A 25609-nucleotide genomic window follows, 5' to 3' on the forward strand; every position below is an offset into this window, starting at 1 on the left:
TGGAACCTTGCTTGCACAAGCCTTTGGGACATTTTCAACAGTCGTGAAAAATTGCCACACACAATATTCTCTCTGAATACTGGTCCACATCACCTCCACATCATCCTCTTCTTCCTCTTGATCCTCTTCTTCTGTATCACCATGCCCGTTCCTCTCTCCATGTCCTCCAGATCACGATGGTGGTGGTGGTGGTGAGGGTGGCTGGGAAGGAGCAACGGCCTTAAGAGATAACATAGCCTCAAAGAACAAGTTCTGCAAAAGAAATGTGGCCAGCAGTGAAACAGATGCACTCTCCTGCATAGCCAGATTGAGAATAAGTAAAAGTAATGGGTGAGTCCCTTCTGAGGAACCTTCCAGGTCCCTTTAATAAAGTTATGACAACCTGAGTGAAATCCTGATAGCCAAATACTTGGGAAGCGTGCCAACCTCAAAACAACCCAAGGAGTTGCATCTGTCCTCTGACAAAGTTAGGCTTTACACCCACATGTGTCCTTTACTATTGCCATGAAAAGAAGCCACAATCGGAGAAAAATAACTGTGCCAATGTCCAGGATTGAAAACTCTCTTGCCACATTGTGGGCAAATACTCATGACTTACTTTTCCTCTCATCATGTACCCTCCTCATCCCATGTCTAGCTTTGAAAAATACTCTGCTTTATAAAGCTAACTTGAAAAGTATACATACCACAGTGTTACTCAAATACATACATCTTTATAGAACTATGTTAGGCAAAAGTCTAATATTTTGGCAATATTCCCCCATCTTGAATGTGAGACTACAACTACCTGAATGCAATTCAGCAAGAGGCACAACATTGTCTCTGAGTGCAAAACCTTTAAGGTATGATAGTAGAACAGTTATAAAAAAAAAGAATTTGGATGCTGTGTGTTATGAGATATTTAAAACTATGAAAACACATACCATTAGGGTCTGTGGACTGTCTCCCATCCATGTAGTAACCAGGACCAAGCCTGCTTTGTTTCGAAGTCAGGAAGGATCCAGCAACCTTAGGTCATGTTTCTCTAAGTGGCCTTGTGAGTTGTGTTTATTCATTGGGCAACATGGCCTTATGGGGCTGACTCCTTCCTCACTTTGAAGCCAAGCCGGTTTCGTCTCAGTTACTGCCGGGAGTGGGAAAGCCACTGTTGCTCTTAAAATATCTATTCTTTGTTTAATTATTGACTAGGAGGCTACAAATACCTGAAGGCAATTCAGCAAAAGGCAAAACATGGTCTCTGAGTGCAAAACTTTCAAGACTGACAGTAGCACAGTTTAAAAAAAATAAACTAATTTGAATGCCCCTTCTGTCCCCCATCCATTCAGTAACCAGGACTGACCCACCTTAGCTTCAAAATGGGACTGACCCTTCTTAGCATCAAAGCAAGGAAAGGGCTGGTCCATTTCTCTAAGTGGTCTTTTAATGTTGGGTCATTTATCGGGCAACATAGCCGGAGGAGGCTGGCCCCTTCCTCACTTTAAAGCTAAGAAGGGTCTGTCCTGGTTATTGCAAGAATGGGAGACCTCGATGGCAATCATGTAACTGGCCATTGCCTTTGGCCATGGGCAGTGATTTTTCACCCTCAACGTCACAATAGCTGTAAAAATATATTTCGAAAAGAAAAATGTAACCGCAGGTGCTGAAATACACATACCCTTACAGCCTCTCATATAGCTGCGAAAATCGTCAAAACGGCCCAAATCAAGTGCTTTTCCCTCACCAATTGCCCCCCTCATCTGTGCCAGCTTCCCCCACTCCCCAGATGGCCTCCTCACCTCCCCTTTCCCTCCCCCCCCGCTGTTTCTGTGACACAATTATTTGAGGCTATAGCCGAAGCTTTGCAAACTCAGTCCCTAGACTCCCTCCAGCTCCCTAATTTCACTTGGTGCCCCCTAGCCACCACCCACCTCTAACCTGATGGCATTTTCATGTTTTTGACCTGAAAATAGCTTTTTTCCTGCATTTCATTTTCCCATATCCTCGGCTACAGCTGCTGGTATCTCTCGCATCGAGAGAAAAACAAGATGGCGGTCGTTTCATTTCTAGAATCAGTGAGCTATCTCTCCCCCTTCTCTATTGAATATTTTAAAAATGACTGCACGGAATGCCCCCAAACCATGCATGGATTGCGAGCCACCGCTTTGTGCCTAAGTTGTTTTGGACCATGTCCAAATCCGTCCAGCGATTTGGGTTGTGTGCTCTGGCAAAAATGTACCTTGTTTGTCCACGGGAAAATGAATGGGAAGTAGGCTGCACTTTTGGGAAAAAAAATGTTTTGGCGCTTAATAACTTTTTTGTTTTTAACAAATCTTTACGAAGCTTTGCAGTCTGGGTGGGGAGGTGCACGTTTTTAATAACTTTCAAAATTTTAGCCAAAACCATTACTCAAATCAAAAGTTATAAACAATAGAATTGTGAGGGGTTACTATGGGAGTCCTAGTCACCTTAACTATAGTATATAGATATATGTCAGAAACTGAAGATCTATCACATTATATTAAGCAAGAGCCAGTTAATAAAGGGGGTGACAATGTATAACCATATAAATAAAATATCGCTTGCTGAACTTACAAAGGATATTGAAATTCACCTCAGAGTTATTGACCATGTAAAATAACTTGTTGGTGACTTGCAAGATCCTTATAACTAAGCTCCGAGGAATTTTATCCCATAAAGAATATGTATATTCCAGCTGTCACTGCAGGTGTTATTAAGAGCTGTGGAACTTTATACCCATTAATTGACAAATATATGTTTCTGGTAGAATGTATATTGTGTGCACTGATGGAATTTAATCCATGCAGGCAAGAATCTGTATTTTCTTACTTATTTTAAAGCACAATATGAAAACAGGTTTTCACTGCATTGTACTAAACTACTTTAACTATTATTCTGCAATACTTTAGTAGCTGCATATTATGTTTTTTGAAATTCATTGAAATTCTACATTGATTTTATAGATTTTACAGATTAGCAAATGGAAGATCTTTTACAGTAGATTAAGCAAGAGGTCACATTTTTGAGGGTGTAAAATGTATGACCATGCATCATCAGAAATAAAATACCCACGAACCATACATAAAAATGATATTGCAAGTCACCTCAGAGTTACGTGATCTTATAAAGGAACTTGTCCTTTGGTCTTGTTCTGCTATTTGGTCACATAACTCCTCAGTGACTTGTAATATACTTTAACGTACTGTAGGGGCCCTTTAGCCCATATTTAATTTCTCTGTTGTAATGCTACAAGTAACGGATAACATTATGTGGGATTTGCAAGTCCTTATTTTATGAGACTACTTCCTAAAGGAAAAACTGACCTTTCTCACATAGAAAGAGACAACTAGATTCTTAATATTATATTCTTTCCTAAAATACCAACAAGCCAAATTCAGCACACAAATTCCAATGATTTGAAGTCAGCACCTTGACCCTCCATGGTTTAAAAAAAAGGACAACAAACCTAATCTAATTGCCATTTTAGGTTTGCCCTCATACTGTGACGAATCAACTTCCAGGGTGCCACTGGTCCAGGGATGAGTATCAGTTTCTAAACCATCAATCATCCCCACACCTCCAGTACAACAGAAGGGATCCAAACAGATTGGAAACACAAGCAAATTATAAACCACCCTGTCCAATTTTGGTAACGTGGACTGAACAGCAGGCTTATCTCCAAAAGATTGAGAGTCGTGTGTTAGTTGCAACACAGTGAAAATGCATTTTTACCCAATGAGAAAAGGGACTGTCCAGTTAAGGTTGTATACACATATCTACAGTATTATTATTACAAATGAAAGTTCTTGCAACACTACAAAATATAAACCACCCTGAAAAGGAATGCAGATGGCAAACAGTTTCAAAGAAGGAAAAGGAATGCACTTTGCATACTTATAGGAGTGTGGTCGAAATAGTAAATAATCACAACAGTTTAAGGATACTTGGCTTCAGCACAAAGGGAACAATGGATCTTAAAATGTCTCTTGGGCACTTTGGAGAAGCACCAGGGGGACAGAACCACAATGTACTTAGTGATTGTAGGTGTTCTTGGTGCTTGACAGGGTCGATTCGGTTTCAGGGTGCTTTGCATATTTTCTGAAGGATGGGAGACTGCTGCGGATATCAGGCAACAAACAGTTTGGGAGCAAAGCGGGATGGACGGCTGCAGGCTGGCCTACACAGTGGCTCGTGGTCAGAAATTGTCTTAGTGCTGGTTAGTTGTTCTGAAGCACTGGTTGAGACATATAACATGGCGTTAAGCGACTGCGGCGTAACAACAGTCAGCATTGCAGTTGGTTGTAGCTCAAGGGAATTGACTGGCTTGAAAATGTCCTTTAAGACAGACATCGGTAGATGCTCATCGATGCACTTCTCCTAGCTTCTTCACTGGGTTTGTGTTGTCCATTAAGGCGGGTGGCCCAAAGCTGGGAAGTGTATTGCAGACAGCTGCCTTACCCTTAGTTTCAGGTTCAGAGACTCTCTGGCACTTCCCACATTGGAAGCTTACTGCAGAGCCTAGCAGGGCATGCTATGTGCTGGCTTGGTACCAGTTCTGGAGCTGCTGGCTCCAGATTCTCTAGATCCGGTATCTCCCTCTTTTCCCTGGGAGATGTTTAGATGAGGGTTCTTGCTTCTTTCTTGGAGGTCCTGGCCTTCCTTCACTGGTGGAAGATGTAAGGCAGAAAGCACCTTCAGCCAGGGTACGATGATGAGTTCTTACTTCTACTTCAGATGATCTACCAAAAGAGGGGCTCTGCCCTCTTCTAAAGCCAAGTGGACCACAGGGATTGGTGGAGGCTAAGCCTACCTTACTGAACCAATCCTGGGTCCCCAACAACAATCTCCTGTATGTGTGAGGTCAGAACCAGAGTGCTTTGCAACAGTAAAGGTAAAGGGATGAAAACATGTAATACTAAGTCCCACCCATATTCCTGTCTGTTGTGGATCAAAGGGTCCCTCTGGTTAATGAAGCTCTCTGTGGTTCCTGATTAAAGTGTCATGTCTCCCTTAAAGCTGCGGTGAGACCAGACTTTCTGGCTCCGTCAAACCACATACTTGTACCTTTTGAATGGAGTCCCCCTGCAGGGATGACTACTGCAAACACGCAGTCCCAGACATGAAATTTCACTGTCAATGTATACTGAGCCGTGTGGGCTGGCATCAGGTTGACACAGTTGCATATGAAAGGTTTTTGGGTTTATCTGTCTTCTTTGTTAGCCTCTGTAGTCTGGCCCCATGTGGGCATGCTTGAAATACTTTCTGATTAGTATGAAAATTGCTGCCACCAGCTACAGGGCCCAGCAAAAGGGCAGGGTGGATCCTTGGAGCCAATGTTAGTTAATTACACTGGCCATGGAAGGGGGAAGGTTTGGCCCTCCCCCTTCTGGAGATGCAGTGGGTATTTTTTTTTATTTATTTTTTTATTTATTTGCATTTGTAAAGCGCACAACAGCCCTCGGGCATCACAGCGCTGTTAAGAAGGCTTACTTTAGTTACATAAGTGCTAGTGAGAAACAAACATAAAAACATGTTGCCTAAACCATGTTGCATGAGGCGGTTTAACATGGTTATGTAAGTGCTTCCAAAGACATACAGTTTGCCTGACCCCATCTTGCAGGGCGGCAACAGCATACAAATGCATTGAGTCAGTGTATGTTGCAAAAATATGATGGTCAGCCCCATCTTGAAGGGCGGCAGCAGCAGGTAATGCATAGAGTCAGTATAGGTGGCACAAACATGATGGCCAGCCCCATGTTGCAGGGAGGCAGCAGCAAACAATTGCATAGATTCAGTTTAGGTGGCACAAACATGATGGCCAGCCATTCTTGAAGGGCAGCAGCAGCATGTAATGCATAGTCAGTATAGGTGGTATGAACATGATGGCCAACCCCTAAATTGCAGGGCGGCAGCAGCATACAAATGCATAAAGTCAAATCCGGAGGCAGCAACATGCTGCCCAGCCTCATGTTGATGGTGTCATGAACCAGGAGCTTGCGGGGACACCGCGCAGCATACAGGTGACCAAGGGGATGGGGGGGGCACAACATGTGGCATACAGGCGACCAAGGGGGTGGGGGGCACAATACGCAGCATACTGGTGACCAAGGGTGTCAGGAGGCGCAACAAGTGGCATGCAGGTAACCAAGGTGGTGAGGGGGCACACCAGTTAGCATACAGGCAACCAAGGTGGTGGGGAGGCACATCACACAGCATACAGACGACCAATGGGTTGGTGGGGCACATCAGGCAGCATACAGGCAACCAAGGGAGGGGCACAATACGCGGCACACAAGCGACCAAGGGGTCGGGGGCACAACTAGCAGCATACAGGCATCCAAGGGGGTGGGGGGGCACATCAGGCAGCATGGTCCCGGGAGGATAGCTCAGTAGGCAACGTGCTCGCCTGAGAAGCAAGACGATACGGAGCACCACAGGTTCGATCCCTGGGTCCGCGCTTAGAAACCTCTGGGTATTAAGCGCGTTATAAATAACCTATCATGTCATATCGTATCATATCATACAGGTGACCAAGGGGGTGGGGTGGCAGAACAAGCAGCATACAGGTGACCAAGGGGCTGGGTGGCACATCAGGCAGCATACAAGTGACAAAGGGGGTGGGGGGCACAACAAGTGGCATGCAGGTGACCAAGGTGGTGGGGGGGGCACACCAGGCGGCATACAGGCGACCAATGGAGATTTATCCCAACTAAATGTGACAAGGGGGACTGCGCCTGTAGACTGTGTCCACCAAGAGTAAACGAGTCTATGTGTATGTTGTGCGGTGAACATAGGAAAATGTGTGCAGATTAGCCCAACACATTTTCTGGAAAAATCTACCATCATTCAATTTCATTTAAAATTTCAAAAAAGCCCAGGCGAGCGCATACCCACCGTTCATATGGTCGAATACCTCATACACACAAAATGCATGTTATAATAACTTGTATTGAATTAACCGGAGAAATGGAACAGTGCAACAATGCTGCATTGCCCTAAGAGCAAAGCCTGATCACAAGGTCAGTATGAGGATATGCAAAGTTCCAAAGAGCAGGGGCGATGTACATCCACCTCATACAGAGCTGTGTCGAAAAAAAAGAAATAAGGAAAGCAGCACTGGTCCATACAGAACACTTCAATCAGGGATGCTAAAAGGTCTACACTGCGCTCTTTCCTCGCTAGCCAGGTGGCATAAATAACTCACACATACAGAAAAGCTGAAGAGTGTCACTACTACTGTTACACAGCAACAAGGGAATGCATACGCTCCCAACTCCGCTGCCCGCATTCCACATCACAACATGGGCCCCTCATGGTAGTTAAAATGTGTTTACAATACTATTTGCTGCCATTAATAAAACAACACTATATTCAGATATCTTCCTAAAATATAATGTATGTGGACCAGTACAAAACTAACACTACCTCCCTTCCAAAAAAACCCTGAAATAACCTTAATTTTGGTCTTATAAAAAATAGCATTCTCCCAATGGATATTCTCGAATGATACCGAACGTCACCTCAGAGATCTAAGCCAGTCGAAAGCATGAAGCCACACAGAATTTCTTAGTCATCTATAATATCCTTCAATATCCTGTACATTTAGAGTCACAATATGCACACTATTGTAATTCATTAATGTAGTAAAGTTGATTCCCACTAGAGTCAAGGCTACCACACTTAATAAACTGCATGTGTATCTTTGGAGCAAGGTAGTAAATAATGAATGCTAGGCCACCACTCGCTTGTCTAGACAAATCTAGCCAGAAACGTGACTGTTAGCATATGCCACACTTAGATGGAATTGAGTTTAGTTTGCGCCAAATCTAGCCAGAAATGTGATTGTTAGCTTATGCCACACTTAGACGGAATTTCTCAAGTTGAGTATGCGCCAAATCTAGCCAGAAATGTGATTGTTAGCATTTGCCACACTTAGATGGAATTTCTCAAGTTGAGTATGCGCCAAATCTAGCCAGAAATGTGATTGTTAGCATATATGATTCATAGCATACACCGCACATAGAATTCCGAACCTAGCCTGTGTTGCAACTAGATAGAAATGTGACTGTTAGCTTGTGCCACACTAGCACTTAAATCTGAACTGTAGCCCGCGTCGCATCGAAATGGAACTGTGACTGTTAGCATGCACCTCACTCAGGACTCTGAACCCTAGCTCGCGTCGCATCTAGACAGAAAGTTGACTGTTAACAGCCTCTCTGGGAAAAGCTGCATTTGAAGTGCACCTCTCTGTGAAAGTTGATTTGGAGTACACTTAGAAGTGAATTCAGAAGTGTACCCAATAGCCTCTCTGTGGGAAGTTGATTTTAGAAATGTGCCCAATAGCCACCCTGTGAAAGTTGAATTCAGAAGTACAACTAGAAAGTGGCATTTAGAAGTACACCCAATAGATTCTCTGTGAAAGCTAAATCTAAATATATGCCCAATTGCCTCCCTGTGGAAAGTTGGATTCAGAAGTGCAGTTAGAAGTTGAATTCAGAAGAGTGTGAAAGTTGAATTTAGAAGTACATTTAGAAGTTGCACGTAGAAGCGCTCCCAATAGCCTCCCTGCGAATGCCGATTTTAGAAGGACGCCCAATAGCCTCTCTGTGAGAGTTGAACTGAGAAATACATTTAGAAGATGCATTTTAGAAGTATACCCATTAACCTTGTGAAACTGAACTAAATGTATGCCCAATAGCCTCTCTGTGGAAAGTTGATTTTAGAAATATGCCCAATAAACCTCCCTGTGAAAGTTGAATTCAGAAGTACAAATAGAAAGTCGCATTTAGAAGTACACCCAATAGCTTCTTTGTGAAAGTTGAATCTAAATGTATGCCCAATAGCCTCTCCGTGGAAAGTTGAATTCAGAAGTGCAGTTAGATGATGAATTTAGAAGTATACCCAATAGCCTCCGGATGAAACAGAATTAAATGTATGCCCAATAACATCTCTGTGGAAAGTTGAATTCAGAAGTACAATTAGAAAGCTGCATTTAGAAGTGTGCCCAATAGCCTCTCTGTGGAAAGTTGCACTTAGATGTGCGCCCGAAAAGCCTCTCTATGAAAGCCGAGATTAGAAGTGTGCCCTATAACCTCTCTGTGGAAAGCTGAACTCAGAAATGTGCCCATTGGCCTCTCTGTGAAAGTTGAATTCAGAAATGTACTCTCTGTGAATTTTGGAAGCATGCCCAACAGCCTCTCTATGAATTAGAACTCTCCGAAAGGGCATGTAACCCATCATATGTCACAAACACGCTTACTCTGTCCTTACATCACCATTCAACTAGAATACAGAGATACTATGACACCATTCGGTATAACTGTTCTCATATCAACATTCGCCGCTTACTCCACATCACTCTAAGTAATCACTGCTGGTTACACACCCCCCAGCGAGGCGTTCTCTTCAGGCCTAACGCAGCCACATCCGATCTGGATAAATCCGGCCAGAACGAACACATACTCCTGACCTCTCAACCACCACACCCACCGCTAGAAAGCAGCTATCACACTGATGCCGCACGAGCTGTACACATACCCGGTGCTCACGCGCACCTTTTGACTATCTCTACTCTCTCTACTGATATGAACTTCGGTTCCCAAGGGCGTTCAACCTACCAGCGCCTTCAGACCATACCAATGGTACATAAGGCGCTATATAAGTGCAAAATAACAATAACAATAACAATAACATAGCGTCTAAATGGTTCACCAGGTGCATAACGTTGTTGGCGACTTCAAGCCAATGGCTAGAAAGCAGCAGCACGCAGGCCGAGTTCCACAGCAATTTTTCTTTCACGATGAATGCATCCACCCAGACAGGCATTTTCAAATCCTACATCCTAGGGTCAATAGAGCCCCTAGTAATCATGGCTTTCGGACGGCATTTGAGGTTTCTAACACCCACAGGCCGTGAGAGATCAGAGGCACTGGCTTCTTGCAATTTCAGCCACAGCTTGCAGAGCAGAATAGAACACGGTGCCCTGTACATCTCGTCACGTTCTCAATCTCTATCCCCAGGAAGCCGAAATGTTAGCTCCTATCCCTTTCCCCCATTCCCTGGTGTGAAATGTGTCCTGCAGATAATTCATATGGTAAATTCTTGCAGGGACAAAGATGCAGATTACCTCGTATCGGATGTCTGAAAGGAATGCTGTTGTTGCTGTGAATGCCTAAAATGCACTCTAGAGTCTTGCTGTGAGATACTTTAAGATAGAAACGCTCTGTGCTTCATCTTGCTGCACGCTGTCTCGTTCAAAGGTCTTCCGCACCGCAGTGTGATCAAAAGCCATCACGAATGTGGCCATGTTAAATGTGGACATTCAAAGCTCCAATGAAGAGAATCCAAAAACATTGATTAAAGAATCTTTATGGTTAACCCTATCTGATAAATATCATCTAAAAGGTTGATTAAAGGGGTATTATGGTTGTAGCGTTAAAAAAACACACACAAGCACACACATGTGCCAGTTATGGTTCATGAAGAAACCATAACTCTGCCTCTGTAATGCACTGTTCATGCTGTCTCATGTAATACTCGTTCCCTCTGCCTTATCGAAAATCATCTCGTGAAAGTAACTTTTATTGAATCCAGGCTTGTTGTTTTCTTTCAGCCTCGAATTAACTTAAAAGTAAGGTGCTTTACCAATTACCCAATACAATCTGGTTGGTTTTACAAGGACAATAACAATAATTACTTCAGGGCCCAATTGGGGAACCGATAGAAAAGTAGCAATCAGAGGACCCTACACAGCTCACCCAAAAGACAGTTCAATCCTATTGTTCCTTACAAATAACCACATTGGACAGGTGTAAAATTAGGGCCAGTGAAGACTAGAAAGTTGCACAAGCCAGGTGGAAGCAGACATGCTACTTAAGGCTGCCTGGTCAAAAAGGGGGCCACCATCTTGACTGAGTAACCCACCTGCGGGCAAACATTCAGATCCTAGGCAAGGATCACACCAATAGGTTCTATTTGAAATGTGTGAAGGTGGCGTAATGGAGGAAAGAGGCCTCCTTCCCAAACAATGGCTGGGGAAGTAGCAAGTACCCTAGCCTATGAGATAATTGTTTGTGAGATTGTGGAAGAGGTCTATGAAAAGCCTGAAGAACTAAGAGATTGTGGAGAAGTCTATAAAAGAGCATTTTAAGACCATGGAGACGTCCATAGAAGAAAACTGTGACACTGTGGCTATGTCCAAGGAGTAGAATGGTGAGACCATGTAGAGGTATAGATAAGAATTAGCGAGGCCATGGAAGATGTCTGTGGAAAGCCTGAAGAGTCAAAAGACAGAGGAGATGTCTGCTGGAACTGGAACTACTCCCTTGAGGGATTGCCTAGTGAATCATATTGTGGATTGTGTAATGATAAGGGCTGGACATTCTGAGCATAGGTTTGTTGAACTTTTCTGTTGGTCAAGATGGATCCATTTATTTTGGACGCATAGGTTTAGCCTGGAGGCTAAAAGGCTCAATAAGGTTTAAACTTTTATGTTGGCCACAACCTTTGAACATCTTTCATTGAATAGGGTGCCCCACGATGGACAATGAGCTCTTGAGGTTTTTAGATTGTTGTTTAATGGATCTTGCCTCCATGATGTTGACAGCACTGGTAGAACCCCACTTTGTGTTAGTCCATGCTTTATACCATCTTAAGGATTTGCTCCTTATTGTGTAAAGATTATTCCCCTAACACCTGAAGGCATTTGATCAACCCAAACCTTGATTCCCTAAATCCTAAGAAAAACATGGCAACTCAGTGTTATACAATGAATTGTATTTTTGATACATCCAATGTTATAGGAGTTGAATTACCACTTTTGTATACCAGATCGGGATCTCTTCTTGGGTTAAGCGCTATGTTCGCCAAAATCCAATGCCAATTTCTATTCACCCTACTGAAAATCGGATGTGGCCCAATATTACACTTGACTATCTGAGATCTTTTTTTAAATTAAATCTTCTAAAGATTCACATTAGTATGTTAGATCAGATCCAGATCCTACTGTAATCTTAATTGCCTTTCACAGGAACATTTCTATGGTTATTGACATGTCTGCTCCTGTAATAAAGGCAAAGAAAACTCATAATATTCAGGATAAAAAGCCTTGACTTACTGCTGGTCTGGGCTTATTGAATACCCTCCTGTGCCAATGATTGCTGCTGGAGAAAAGGTATGACAATCTAAGAGGTGCTATACAAGAACCCTAAACCCCTGGTCAGATTTTACTGCTTCGAACATACCTCAAGTTGAGGAGATTTGGAACCCTGATGCCGGTGCAATTTCTGTTTTGTCTCCCAAGTTTTATGATATGATTTTTTCAGAAAAGATCTTTGAGATACAATCTGAGTTCACATGGGAAGTGCCAGAATTTGCTTGTGATGAAATGTAGCTATTATTTAATTATGATGCAGGCTCTACCATCAATTATGTTATTTTGCCTTTTCAGACCATCTCTGAGTCTTATTTGCTCAAAGTTATGAAACACATTGTGTATAGGCGCTATATAAATAAACTATCATATCATAATAGATATGCAACTGGCTCTTCTCATGAGATGAGCCATGTACATAACATATCCTCAGGAACAGGCATGCTATTTTAACAACAAATTGCTGTGCTACAGTAAATAAATCATTTGACACTGTAAATGTACCCAGACCTCTTAAATTGTCAGTGATTATTGCCACATAAGCCACCTTTTGATCCAGTATTATTGGCAGCTACGGATGACATCAGGAAAGCAGTGGATGGTGATGGTTTCAGAGTTCTGATTCAGCTGGATTTGTCAGCAGCCTATAACATCCTCAACCATTCCGTTCCTTTGGGATGTCTGTTCCGTTGTACGGTCAGAGTCAAGGAACTGGCCAGGCTGAAATCTATTTTATCATGACGGAACAATCTGTGGCTCTCCGACCTTTCGAGTCAGCCCCAATAATTGTTACGTGTGTATGCCTCAAGGATCTTTCTTCAGTCCACTTCAGTTGCATCTAAACCTAAGACTATTAGGGATCTTGCCCTATCTCTTCTGAGGACCATTAATATAGCTATGCCGACGATACCCATGTTGTCCTCCAATTCGTAGGTGAATAAGGGGTTACAGCAGACCACTTTAGAGGCAACATGGATGAGGTTGATGAATAGGAATCCACTCTGACATCTGTAACTCCTGGTCTTCTAACACCTGGTCGCAGGCACTAAGGCCGTGTCCCCCAATAGCAAGACAGGTATGGAGTCTTGGGGTTTGTTAGGTTCAGTTCTTCCTTTGACTCAACATATCAGTCCAGTTACTGCTGTTTGGTTCTGTCACTTGTGCACTTTATGCAGATTTCTTGATTCTATCTCCATTTCAGAAATAGTCTAACTGGCAAATGGTTTCAGATCGAGTCAGAGTGATTACTTCAATGCTATTTTCTTGGGACTACCAAAGACAGCCCTGTGCTAATTACAGATTCTCCAAAATACCGTATCAATAATGATAATTTTGATTGGATGGAGTGACTACATCTCCCCAGCTAGTCATGCCCTGCATTATTTGCTTGTTGCATAGAGGGTACAATTAAATGCACTTTGTATTATTAATTGTGCTTTTCATTGGCAGGGTTAGTGTTTTTTCAAGAATCCTTCTCATTTTGTGCTCAATGAATAGTATATAGATCAACGGTATTATATCAAGTAGTGATTCTGCGCTTTTTGCTGGCTAGGTGGCGTGGAAGACCGTTCCCTGTCCAAGAATCCTTGTTATGGTATTATTTGACTGCTGCAATAGCCCAGTGGGCACATTATGTTTCTGGAAGAAACCTGGGTAAGGGTAAAATATCATGCCATGGCTAAAATGCCCACTCAGCATGGCCACAGGCCGTACCCATTGGACACATTGGGTTCTAAAATGTGCCTTGGAAAGGGTCATGAGCTATGCCGTAGAGACGTAGAGAAATGTTATGCTAAGCATAGCCCTAGGCCATGCCCTATAACCATATCCAGGTTCTGAGAGAAGCCTGGGACATAGCAGAATTCTGAACATGACTTACATGTTTTTATTTAAATACTGAAATATTACATTCAGTTTGGATTAAACACAAATTCCAGAATTTAATATAGTTTCCCTTTGACTATATTGCTAAACCGGTTTCCTTTGCCCTTCTTGAATAACTCACACCTTTCCTTCTCCCCTTACAGACTCAGGCCCCTTTACTCACTATGAAGTCCAACTCCCATGTAACGATTAAAGTTCAGGAAATGCCACCAAAGATGAAAGAAAACCCACCATTAGCTCACAGTAGTCTGAATCAAATCATTACCACCACATGTGAAGCCTCTGCCTACTCTGACAGAGCCTTTGGTGTCATGAGGCAGCTGTCCACAGAGGTCTGAGGCACCCATCCACTTTCTGCCTTATTGGTCAGCAGCAGCCTCTCTGCAGCAATGTCTCTGACCTGACCTTTATATTTCCTGGGCATTCACCCGTGCAGCTCTCTCTCTCCCTTCGTCTTGTCCCTACCCAGTGATGTCCCTCAGTCATCAAATGAAGGCTGTTCTACACCATTTCCTGACTTTCCATGGCTGCCATATTACTCCTTTATTCTGTCCTCTTTTGTTATTTAGCCTACACTTTTCCTTTGTGCCTCTCTTTTTGTTCTTGTTTATCCTCCTACATCTAACAGACAATGCCTCATACATGTGCATTAGTCTTCGATGCCTCCTTTTTTTTCTTTTCCCTTGAATCGCAGTTGCAATTCCTCCAATCTGCATTTTCCATTATCGCTTCCAACCTTGATCCTGTCATCTGCATCAACCTTGGGAATGAACATTGGTTGTGCAATAAAGCACATTCTATCCTGGACGTAGTTTTTCTAAAATTCTACAGTTTCTGTGTTTCACTGAAACCTGGCTTTCTCCCTGTAATACTGCCTCTGTTGCTGCCTTTTCTACCTCCCTTTCTAAATGTTCCCATTTCTCTTCCTTTGCTGGTCATGGTAGAGGTATGAGATTCTTACATACTCCTCTTGCTACCATCTCTCCACTGATTTGATCTGCCATCATTCTCCGCATTTGAATATCATTTTAGAACAGTTTCATGCACAGGTCACTCAACTTCTTAATTTACTTTATAATGTGGGGTCCGCCAAGATTCTGTGTTTGTTCCCCTGCTCATTCCCCTGTATACAATCCCACTGCCTGCTATTATCTCAATGTATAACTTCTTTGACCATCTTTGTGCAGTTGACACCCAAATCTTCTTCTCCTTCTCATCCTTTTATCTGTCTTTGCATTCTCTTTTTTTCTATCCAGTCCTTCATGTCTTCACGTTTCCTTATTATTAACTCATCAACTAACCCACATCTACTAACAAAATCCTCTTTGACACTGCCTCCAGAGATTACAAACAAAAAGTACTTCTCACGAAAGGGAACCTTTACAATGACAGAAAAGCCAAAGCCAGTTCTAACACCAAGGAACATTTCCTGATCCTTAGAGAGCTAGAAACCCCTATCCCACCAGCAGAAAGCTGCAATGAAGATGGAGAATGGTGTGAGAAAATTCAAAATGCCCTCCAAAATAAAATCAGCTGCCTTCAATCTACTATCAAAGCCAAGAAAAAACCAGCCTAGACAAACTACATAAACACCCACACCCCCTCTGGCACCCCAACTTCCCTAAGAAGCTTCCCCAATTTGACTTCACAGAGGTTTCCATTCCAGAAGTTCCGAAGATCATCTGCAGTCCAAAACCATCAAAATGCCAAGGCAACCCATGCCCACACACAGTCATCAAAGACTGCGCACTCCAACTATTCCATTCATCACCAATCTTATCAATGCCTCATTCAAAAGCAACTGCGTCCCATCTGACCTAAAAAAAAGTGTGGGTACTTCCCTTATTAAAAAAACACTCTGGCCCCAACACTCCCACTAACTACTGCCCTATCACAACGGTACTGCTTCTTCTGAAAATTCTTGATCGGGTTGCTTATCTGCAAATTCAGAATTACTTGGAAAACAATGACATCCAGGGGCTATGTCAGTCTGGTTTCCGTCCAACACATGGGACGGAGACAGCATTACTCGATTTAAAAATCCAAATGGATAATCTGAGGGACAATGTTAAACTTCCAACTGCACCTCCTCAGAGGTACTCTTCCTTTCCTCTCCTTCCCCCAGAAGCTCACTGCCTCCCAAGCTCTGGTTCTCTCTAGGTTGGACTATTGTAACAGCCTTGTTCTAAATCTACCTGCCTCTGCTCTTCGCCCTTTGCAACTAATCCAGAACAGGACTGCGAGACCTGTCCTTGGCCTCAAGCCCTGGGAAGATCTCTCTCCAGCTCTGAAATCTCTCCATTCGCTCCCAGTGGATACAAGGATTACATTTAAAACCCTCTGCATTGTCCACAAGTCTTTCTGGGGCCTGGGTCCAAAATACCTTCAGCTACCCCCCGCAAATACCTCCCCTCTCGAACTCTTTGCTCCTCTACCTCTAACTCCCTCAGGATCAGTCGTTTCTCAAAGAAAAGAGACGGGGGTAGATCTCTCTCTTTGGCCAGGGCCTCCCTCTGGAACAGCCTCCCTGCCACTCTAAAACTTGAGGAGAACCATCTCCGGTTCGAGAAGCACCTCAAGACATTCCCCTTTGCATCTGCCTTTGCATCCACTCTTCCTTGCTGATCTGCTCTCTTGGCACTGTGCAACTGGCCACCCTATGTCCCCTTGGTCCAGGTACCTGCTCACCCTGCCACCATTCTGCACCGCCTCCCGGCCACCCCTTGCACTGAGGACTGTATCTGTACCCATACAGTTCCCCCACATCCCCATTTTCTTCTTTTAATGCACTTATCAGACTTACCCAGTTCTTGCTGCCGTAAACACAGCACTTGCCACTTGCTGGCTGCACTACCCCTGATTATTGCTCCATTATCTATTTTATTTAGATTTATTATTATTTATATGTTTATCCTCTGCTCTGCACTTTCCACTCACCCCCTTCTATGCACTTTTTCCCTTTCCCTTTCCCATGCACTTGCACGTTCTCAATGTCACTGGGCCTAATAAGATCGTTGTTTTGTTCTCCCCTGTTCCCCTCCCTTGCCCGGTCACACTCTGAAACACTTGTGTACGAGCGTGATACAAATAAAATATCATATATCATAATGGGAAAGTAGCTGTGTTTCTTCTCCTAGACCTCTCCGCTGCATTCAGTCTTGTGGGCCACAACATTCTGTGTGAACATATTTTGCTTCAGCAGCAAACGCCTCCCCTAACACCACACTCTGGATTAATTCCTTCCGCAAAGACAGAACCGTGAATATCATCTCCCCCAAAGCCAAGGCCCCCCCACCTTAGTCACCTGTGGTGTTCCACAAGGTTCCTGTGTGGCCCCCACCTTGTATAATATATTCACAAAGCCACTTTTTGACTGCCTCAACGACTTGGGTATCATCTACACCAACTATGCAGATGACACCCAGGTCCTCATACTCATCTCGGGAGACCACATCACAGACACGGCCACCCTCAATGCCATATACTGATCTATCCAAGACTGTATGGCGCAGCATGGGCTATGTCTAAATGACGATAAGCGTGAGCTACTTATCATCGGCTCCCAACTCAAAATCGCCAAACTTAATCACCTCTTCAAGTCTTTCATCATAGATGGACACACCATTAAAGTCACCAATGAGGTAAAAATGCTTGGCTTCCACTTTGACGCCTCACTCAATCTCAACACACAAGTAAATGCCACTACCTCAGCCACGGTACACCAGAACTAAGATACAGAATATCCGGAAGCTACAGGTCCTACAAAATAATGCCCTCAGGGCTGCGCTTAACATCACCAGATCTGCCCACATCTCAGCCACTAAACACGAACATCACTGGAACCCAATGCAGGAACACATAATGTTCAAATCACTCACCCTCACACACAAATGTCTCCACCAGATGGCCCCAACCTACCTGTGCAACAACATCACGTTGACACAATGCTCTAGACCCACCCGAGCAATCTATCAGCACCATCTAGCCATTCCCAGATTTAAGCTCCAAAAGGCAGGCGGCAGCAGCTTCCCCACATTCGCCAGCAAACTCTGGAACTCACTGCCTCTTCCACTCAGAATCTCCAGGAAACAACTGAAAACGCACCTCTTCACCCTAAGCTTATGCAATCAAGCACCCACTCACACCTAGCTCGTTACCACACCCTACTGCTCCTACATGTAATCAAAAATTCAGTTTGTTATTATGTCACACCATCTTTTTGTAATACCATTATCTTCACCTGTCTGTCCTGTACTTGCTCTATAACTACTGCAACCTATGTTCACCCCCTCTCTTTGTAATGCCACTATCTTCACTGTGTCTGCCTTGCACTTGCTATGTAACAACTGTAACCTCTACACTCTGTAAGAAAGCACTGAGATGCCTTTGGGCTTGGTGCACTATATAAGCTTCAAATAAATAAAGACTGAAATTGTATTTTCCCCTCCTCTCAAATGCTGCCCCCACTTCTCCTCTCTCGAGTCCCTTTGCCCCAACGTACTTACATGTCTCTACTTTGGCTTGTAATCTTGCCATTATTTTGAGTCTTCATTATCCTTTTCCTTGTACATCCTAGCTCCTGCCCCAACCGCCATTTCCATCTATTCAACATACGTAAAGCGTTCCCTTACCTAACTCTCAGTGCTACCAAGCTTCTAGTTGCCAGTATTATCCTTTCACATATTGACTATTTCTCGTCTCTTCTTCTTGGCCGCGTTATCTTCCATTCCTCTGTACGTCTTATTTTCTCTCTCAGCTCTCCTGATTCTAATACCCTGGCTCTTGACTCACTTCAATGGTTAGCCGTTGAATTGCGACTTCTGTACCACTTCCTCTTTATTGTTTTCAAATGTCTCTGCACATCCTTATCTGTTTGCTCATATCCTCCAACCAACCATCAGGACCCAGGTTCTCAATCTCTTTTCCTTCTCTCTGTTCCCCTGCTCCGTATGTCCTATCTGGATTATGTTCCCTTTTAGCATATACATTCAAGAATTCTCTTCCTCCATCTATTCAGGTTGTCACTTCATAATCGTCTTTTTGCACAAAGCTGAAAACTCACTTTTTACCATTGCATGTACCGTTGTTTCTATCTTTTGTTCAGTGCTTTGGTGATACATAAGCACAAATAAAATGCAATTAAATTAAATGTTACATAACAAAACAGAATTTGGCAAGAAGCATGTAATTCCACCCCCCTCCCCCAGAAAACGTGTTGCGTATTTTAAGGGGGGGCAAAGGAAGACATGCAGATTTTTGCAAATAATGCATGAAGTATTTCAAAGCTTGGTATGTTTTACCAGTGTAAGGTTGTAAAGGCCTAATCCTGCAAAATTATTGGATTTCTGCATGCACTAATGGTAAATTCGGAGATTCAAGGATTAACTCTTCAAGATCTCTAAGAATGCCGTAAGTCTCATTGACAGCATGTTCTGTAACTGAGGGCAAGTCGGGACATATTGTTCCCTCCCACTATGCACTTTGTGTTTCTCTATGTGTGTAGTTAGGTGGCTTTCGAGATCAGTGGGTTCCGGACAGGTTATGTCGCTTGATCATGGAAGGCAGACATTGTGAACCAACTGCCCAAGCAGCCTACTGAACAAAACTCAAATCAAAACTCGAGTCACTTTTCATCTAAATTTGCAATGCACACATAAATGTCTAGTTAACAACAATAGAACACTACTACTTGCAAAGCATGCCGTTGCATATCTACAACCCTGCTTGTTAAAACAGCATTCTTTATTTCAGCTTTTACAAGTCGAATTACGTGCAAAGGTTTCAGTACTCAAGGCCGGTCAAGAGGGGGTCCATTGATCCTGAAAATGAATTTGCTGTAAGTATATATTTGAAGCTCAACTAAACATTTGTATCGCGTATAACATGGCTAGCTAGTCCTGACTGTAATTACTTTCTTTGTTCAAAATGTATTTAAATAGAAAATGTCTTGGTTGAGCAATGGGTGGGTGCAACACATAATGGAGGCAAAGCAGAAAGAAAGTTGTGGGTCCATTTCAGTTTGGAAAATGCAGTCTTTCAAGTTTGCGACAGAAAACACAAACTGTGCATTGTGGTCAGCATTAATATAATACAAGCTGAAGGTTCACAATTACAGGGTGTGGTAGGCCAGAAGATGGAGGCAGACCAACATTTTCCATTTTAAAAGGTGTCTATTGAAAACAATAGAAAATGCATACTTGCCCCTATTTTAAGGGCTTCCCTACATAACACAACTAAGTTATGGTGCTCGTCATCTTGTCTAAAGTTCAAAGTATGTTTTTTCTCCATCCAAAAGCTAATCCTTGCTGACCCTATCACTTATCCTAAATAACTAAAAACCAGGAGAGTGACTCCCGTCTCCTGGGGTTGCTTTGTCACCAAGTATTTCTCAGTATAGATATTCAAGTGGCTTCTTGCTATTTTCTGTACCAGTTCGCTCAGTCTCCACGTTCCTTTCTTAAGTTCTGTATTTGCTCTTAAGTTTCTCCCTCTAAGTGTTCTTGCCTCTGAAATAAATATTTACTCTGCTCCTCTCAACTATCGTTGGAAACATCTTGTTTCCTGACACCAATTTGTTCAATTTCGTAGATCCTTGAATATTTCTGATTGTCCCTTGTGAATTCCTTGTTTACACACTGGGATCTGTGCAATGTACCCAGTGACCTGTTTCACTCCTTTTATAAGTGTTCCATTCACTGGGACACATAGTTTGTGTTCCTGAACAGTTCTCACTCTTATTATTTATGCAATCACAGGGATGAGTATACCGCTTCCCTGTTTGATTCTCACTCTTCCTAGTTAATGCACACTCACTGGGATGAGTAGGGTATGTCGCTGTATGTCGCTGTATGTTTCTCACTCATCTTAATGCATATATATTCACTGGGATGGGTAGGCTGAGTCCCTTTGCGATTCTCACTCTTCTAAATGTATTCACACTCACTGGGAGGAGTATGCTGATTCCCCTTTTGATTCTCACTCTGCTTAATGATTTCACTTTCACTGAGAAGAGTAGGCTTACTCAAATCTTTATATTTGCTTCCGTTATTATTAAGAGGGATATTAAGAGGAATATTATTCTTCCTCTCGATATATGTGCCTTGTCCCAAAGGTCTCCTGCTCCCCTTGTTACCTGTAGTGTAATAGGGCTGCCTCACCATGTTGGCACTCGCCTTTGGTGTTTCTCTGTGGTTCATCAGAATGCCTTTTGTGTTTGCTTCGTCTCCTTGCTTGTAGACTCTTCCATGTCCTTTGCGGCCTCGGCATGGAAAGGTATTGTCTTTCCTTTTACTTCCCAGCCACCACCAGGTAAGTACTCTCTCGCATTGTCCAGTTGTGGCTCAGGCACTTCCCAGCCACAGCTTCCCTCCTCTGTGCGCGTTTCTCGAATGCCCACCCAGGGACCATTCCTCATTTGCTAAGCTTCCTTGTGTCTGCCCCTCACACATTGTAGCTCCGGCAGTACTGGGTTGCAGCTGCTCGGCTGTATAGAGAACAACGTCCCCCCGCCCCTCGGTTACCTGCTTTCCTCCAGCTGGTTCGAAACACCTGGGTCTCTCTCTCTGCTTCTTTTGCTCCTCCTCTATATATAATGCTGCTCTGGGGCTTCGCCAGTTTCCAGTAGCAGTCCCTTCTTTGTGTTGGAGGTAGGCTCAGAGTAATTCCTTTGGTTTTCTTCTTCCCAGTTTCAGGCAGTTCTGTATTCTTTTTTACTTCTAGGTTTTTACTGGTCTCAGTATCAGGCAGGTACTTTGCTTCTGCAGAGGTGTTGCAATAGCAGATGTAGGAGGATTCTGGCTTTCTGTCAACTGATATAGCCTTAGTGTATTTCTTAGTGTGATGGAAAGGGAGTTTCTCATCGGAATGGGAGAGTAGTCCTTGTCGCTGGGACGGCAGTGTCTCCCTCTGAGGTCCTGCTTACTGCCACCCCTTGAGGAATATTGCATAGCAAGCTCACCTCCCTACCCTCACAAGGAAAGGCTCCTCCTGGGGAGAAGTGACTGAATCCCTCAATTCATCATGAGGGTTTATATGAGGGTTTCAGAAGGAGGATATAACTAGGCAAAACACCTTTACCTGAAATATCTCACGTACCACTGATTTAAGAAATCAATACAATTTCACACCTGCAGCAAATGAATGCTTTTCAGTACCTGTGGCTTTGGTGGAATTTCCAGGTTCTGCTGCAACATCTAAACCCTGAACAATATGTTGAGTTCCTTTGGGTAAGGGTTGCAACAGCGACACCATTGCCTATCACAAATGTATGCATTCTGTCACCATTGTCCACTGCATAGTTGAATTGTGAGTTAGTGGCTGTGTATGGCAAATTCCTGCATGCAAGCAGTGATCCATCATTTCAGCTCTCTTGCGTCAAGGACAGAAATTATGAACCAGTAATAGCCTGATCATATTGAGACATATTGGTTCTGAAATCCAAACTAATTGATAATATAAGTAGACAAAATACTGTATTTGACAATGTATGCTTGTTTAGTCCTTTTCTTTGGGAACTAATCTTACCAAATTTAAATGCAGCCCCAACCCTATCTTGGCAAACCTCTTAAATACTGTTGTGTTTTCTTGAAATAGCACAGACGTGTATAGGCTAATACTACAAAAAAGGAGTCAAATTCCCAACCAAATAGGCCAGAGAAGTGTTTTGGCAATGTAGGTATTATAGAAAGAGTGAATAGCAAGTGGATGGTTGGCTTCTTCTCTTCGTCTCTCATTACATACGACTGTGCAGATCCTATATGGATATACAAAAACAATGATAATGCCATGCGCAAAACATGTGAATAGTTTGGGTGCTAACAGATAGATTTGATACGCCTAAAATATTGTTATCTTTAGAAGGAATAGCCCAATTTCCCTCAGCAAATTCTTCTCAGATTATCCTGGTAGGTATTCCATCATGTGCCAAGGTGCACCATTTTTCAGATATTGCTGCTATGTGCCAGGCACTGAAAAAATTTCTAGGACGTTCCCAGACATGCCAAACTACTCATGCCGATTTTCTCATGCAATGTCCCATAAACCGAGATTGCATGATAGGTGCTCATGAACTAGGTCATAATGTGTTCAGATAACCACACCATATGCCCGTTTTCCCAATACATGTCTGCCAATCAGCCACTTGGTGGCATATTTTGTAAGGTATTGCTAGCATAATCCCATGTACTCAAACGATATGTCATCCAGTGAGTGCACATCCTCTCACATCAAATTTCAAGTCTTTCCATCAGCTATCTAGGCACTCACACAATATGTCAGGTTCTTATGTCATATGTCGGTTATGCTCATGAATGTCCCACATATTTCCATCAAATTTAGCAAGGGAGTGATGTTGCATAATGTTGCTCTATTCAATCCCCATTCTTTGAGTCTTTTAACTTCTTCAACCCCTTCCAGTTGGGTTTCTGAACAGGTCGGGGGACAGAGAGTATCCTGGTATCTGTGGTCGACAATCTCCCCATGCTGGTTGATCGGGGTGGAGTGGGAGCCCTGATACTGTTAGATCTTTCAGCAGCTTTTTATACTGTTGACCACTCCACTCTTTTGTCCCACATGTTCTCTGCTTGTCTCTCTGGCCCTGTCCTGCCCTAGTTTTCCACTTTTCATAAAAACAGGGCCCAATCTCTTTCACTTCCTCCATTTGGTTCTTCTTCGTGTGCACTTTTCTGTTGTGTTCCTCAGGGATCCGCTTTGTCCCTGATGTTGTTTAACATATATGTTTAGCCAATGATGTGTGTCATCTGCTCCCATGGCCTCTGGTCCTATTCCTATGCCGATGACACCCAGATTCTGTTCTGTCCTGAACTTGACCAGTCTGAGGTGTCGGGATGGGTGTGTGATTGCCTGGCGGCCGCGGGGGCATACATGGCCAGAAATCAGCTAAAGCTCAATGGGGACAAGACGGAAGTCCTGGTGGTAGGCTACTCAACTGATACTGCACTTTGGTCCTCATCTCTATGGCCCACTGCTCTGGCTTCCGTTCCTGCTCCAGTGTCTTTGGGGGGAAAACCTCAGAGTCTATCTGTCTGCCTCACTTTCTATGTCCGCTCAAGTTAGTGCTGGACGTAAAACCGGTCACTTCCTACTACAGGTACTTCGGGGATTCTGCCGTATCTCCCAGCCCGTTTGCATCCACTGGTTGTAGTTTCGGTCATACTTGGTCGTATTGACTATTGTAATGCCCTGTTTCTGGCACAGCCTTTGGGATTGATACGCTGATTGCAGCTTCTCCAGAATTTTGCTGCCATGGTGGCTACATCCACCCCCTATCATGCTCACATCAGACCAGTACTTCACTCCCTACACTGGTTTTCTGTTATCAAAAGGAATGACTTTAAGTCCCTCTGCCTGGTACACAGAGCCTTCTATGGCCAAGGAGCCAACTACCTTTGTGAAAAATGTATACCCTATGTCCCGGGTCATGCTCTTTGCTCTTGACATGCTCTTGTAGTGACTATTTTAAGTTTCACTTCTGTAGGATCGGTGGGCAGGCCTTCTCTATTGCTGCTGCCAAATTATGGAATGAGCTACCTGTCACCCTTTGACGTGTTGAGAATCACTTTCGATTCTGCTGTCTTCTGAAAACTCTGCTCTTTTAGAACACTACTACACATTAGTGTTTCCATGTGTTGTCCTTGCGCCATGTTCCCTTGGGTGACCGTGCACATTATAAATGCTGATAACATAACATATTTCTTGTCCTGCTCTCCACTTCTGCTAACGAAGATATTAGGACTGGGAAGGGAGTCATGGTAAGGGAATCACAGACAGTATTATCTTCTCTGCCCTCTTACACTGATTGGGTAGTGATGGCAGGAGGAACAATGCCGCAGTCAACTTCGGATACTCCTTTTCCACAGTGTCGGAGATAGATGCTTGAAGGGCTGTATTTTGAGCCACGTTGTCAATCTGAGCCAACATGCAGCACTGTTTTCACTCATTAGACTCACAAGTAACACCATTTGGAAGGTATGTAGCGTGTATGCCAAGTGTGAGAAACCTGAAGGTATCTCACCCACTAGTCCCCAGAGATCTGTTGTCCAGGTAGCCAGGACACGGCCATCGCTATTGGATCCATTTCCTGGGGTGGACACCTGGGGAATATCACCTGGGCGAGGGGTCTTCGGGGAGTAGAAGTGGGACACTAAGGGTTGAGACACGGTATCCCCTACCCTGTGACACCTTTTCCCCATCCTACCCCCCATTCCTTCCGTGTAGGATTTTTCGAAGCTCTACCCCCCTTTACCCACACAAACACTTTCTTACACAGTAGCAGACAATGGACTAACACCAGAGCCATTTACCTGACATGTCCCAACAGTTCAAATGGAAAAGAAAGGCAGAGAGACCTAGAAGGACATCGAAGGGGGGATTACCATTGCCCTTCGTTACTCAAACCGCGCAGTGTCCGGAAGGGAAATCATAAGACTGGCAGTTACATCTGGCATGCGGAGCATCAAATATCAACGGTACACAGGGGCCTCCCACATTGATAATGCAGGCAGAGAGGAAAACTGGCTACTGTGGTACTATCCTTGACTCTAGAGATGAAAAGAAACC

General features: G+C 43.6%; 1 protein-coding gene across 2 annotated transcripts in view; it reads left to right on the forward strand.

Annotated features, from left to right (window-relative positions):
- The window catches only part of DOCK2 (dedicator of cytokinesis 2), a 2833934-nt gene that overhangs the window by 2597524 nt on the left and 210801 nt on the right, over positions 1-25609 (forward strand). For both annotated transcript variants that reach the window (XM_069654309.1, XM_069654310.1), the window contains exon 43: positions 19784-19868. In XM_069654309.1, coding sequence (XP_069510410.1) covers positions 19784-19868 — 85 coding nt within the window. The remainder of the gene's footprint in view (positions 1-19783; positions 19869-25609) is intronic.

This window comes from Ambystoma mexicanum, chromosome 3q (assembly GCF_040938575.1).
Source record: "Ambystoma mexicanum isolate Mex_15411 chromosome 3q, UKY_AmexF1_1, whole genome shotgun sequence".
Lineage (NCBI taxonomy): Eukaryota > Metazoa > Chordata > Amphibia > Caudata > Ambystomatidae > Ambystoma > Ambystoma mexicanum.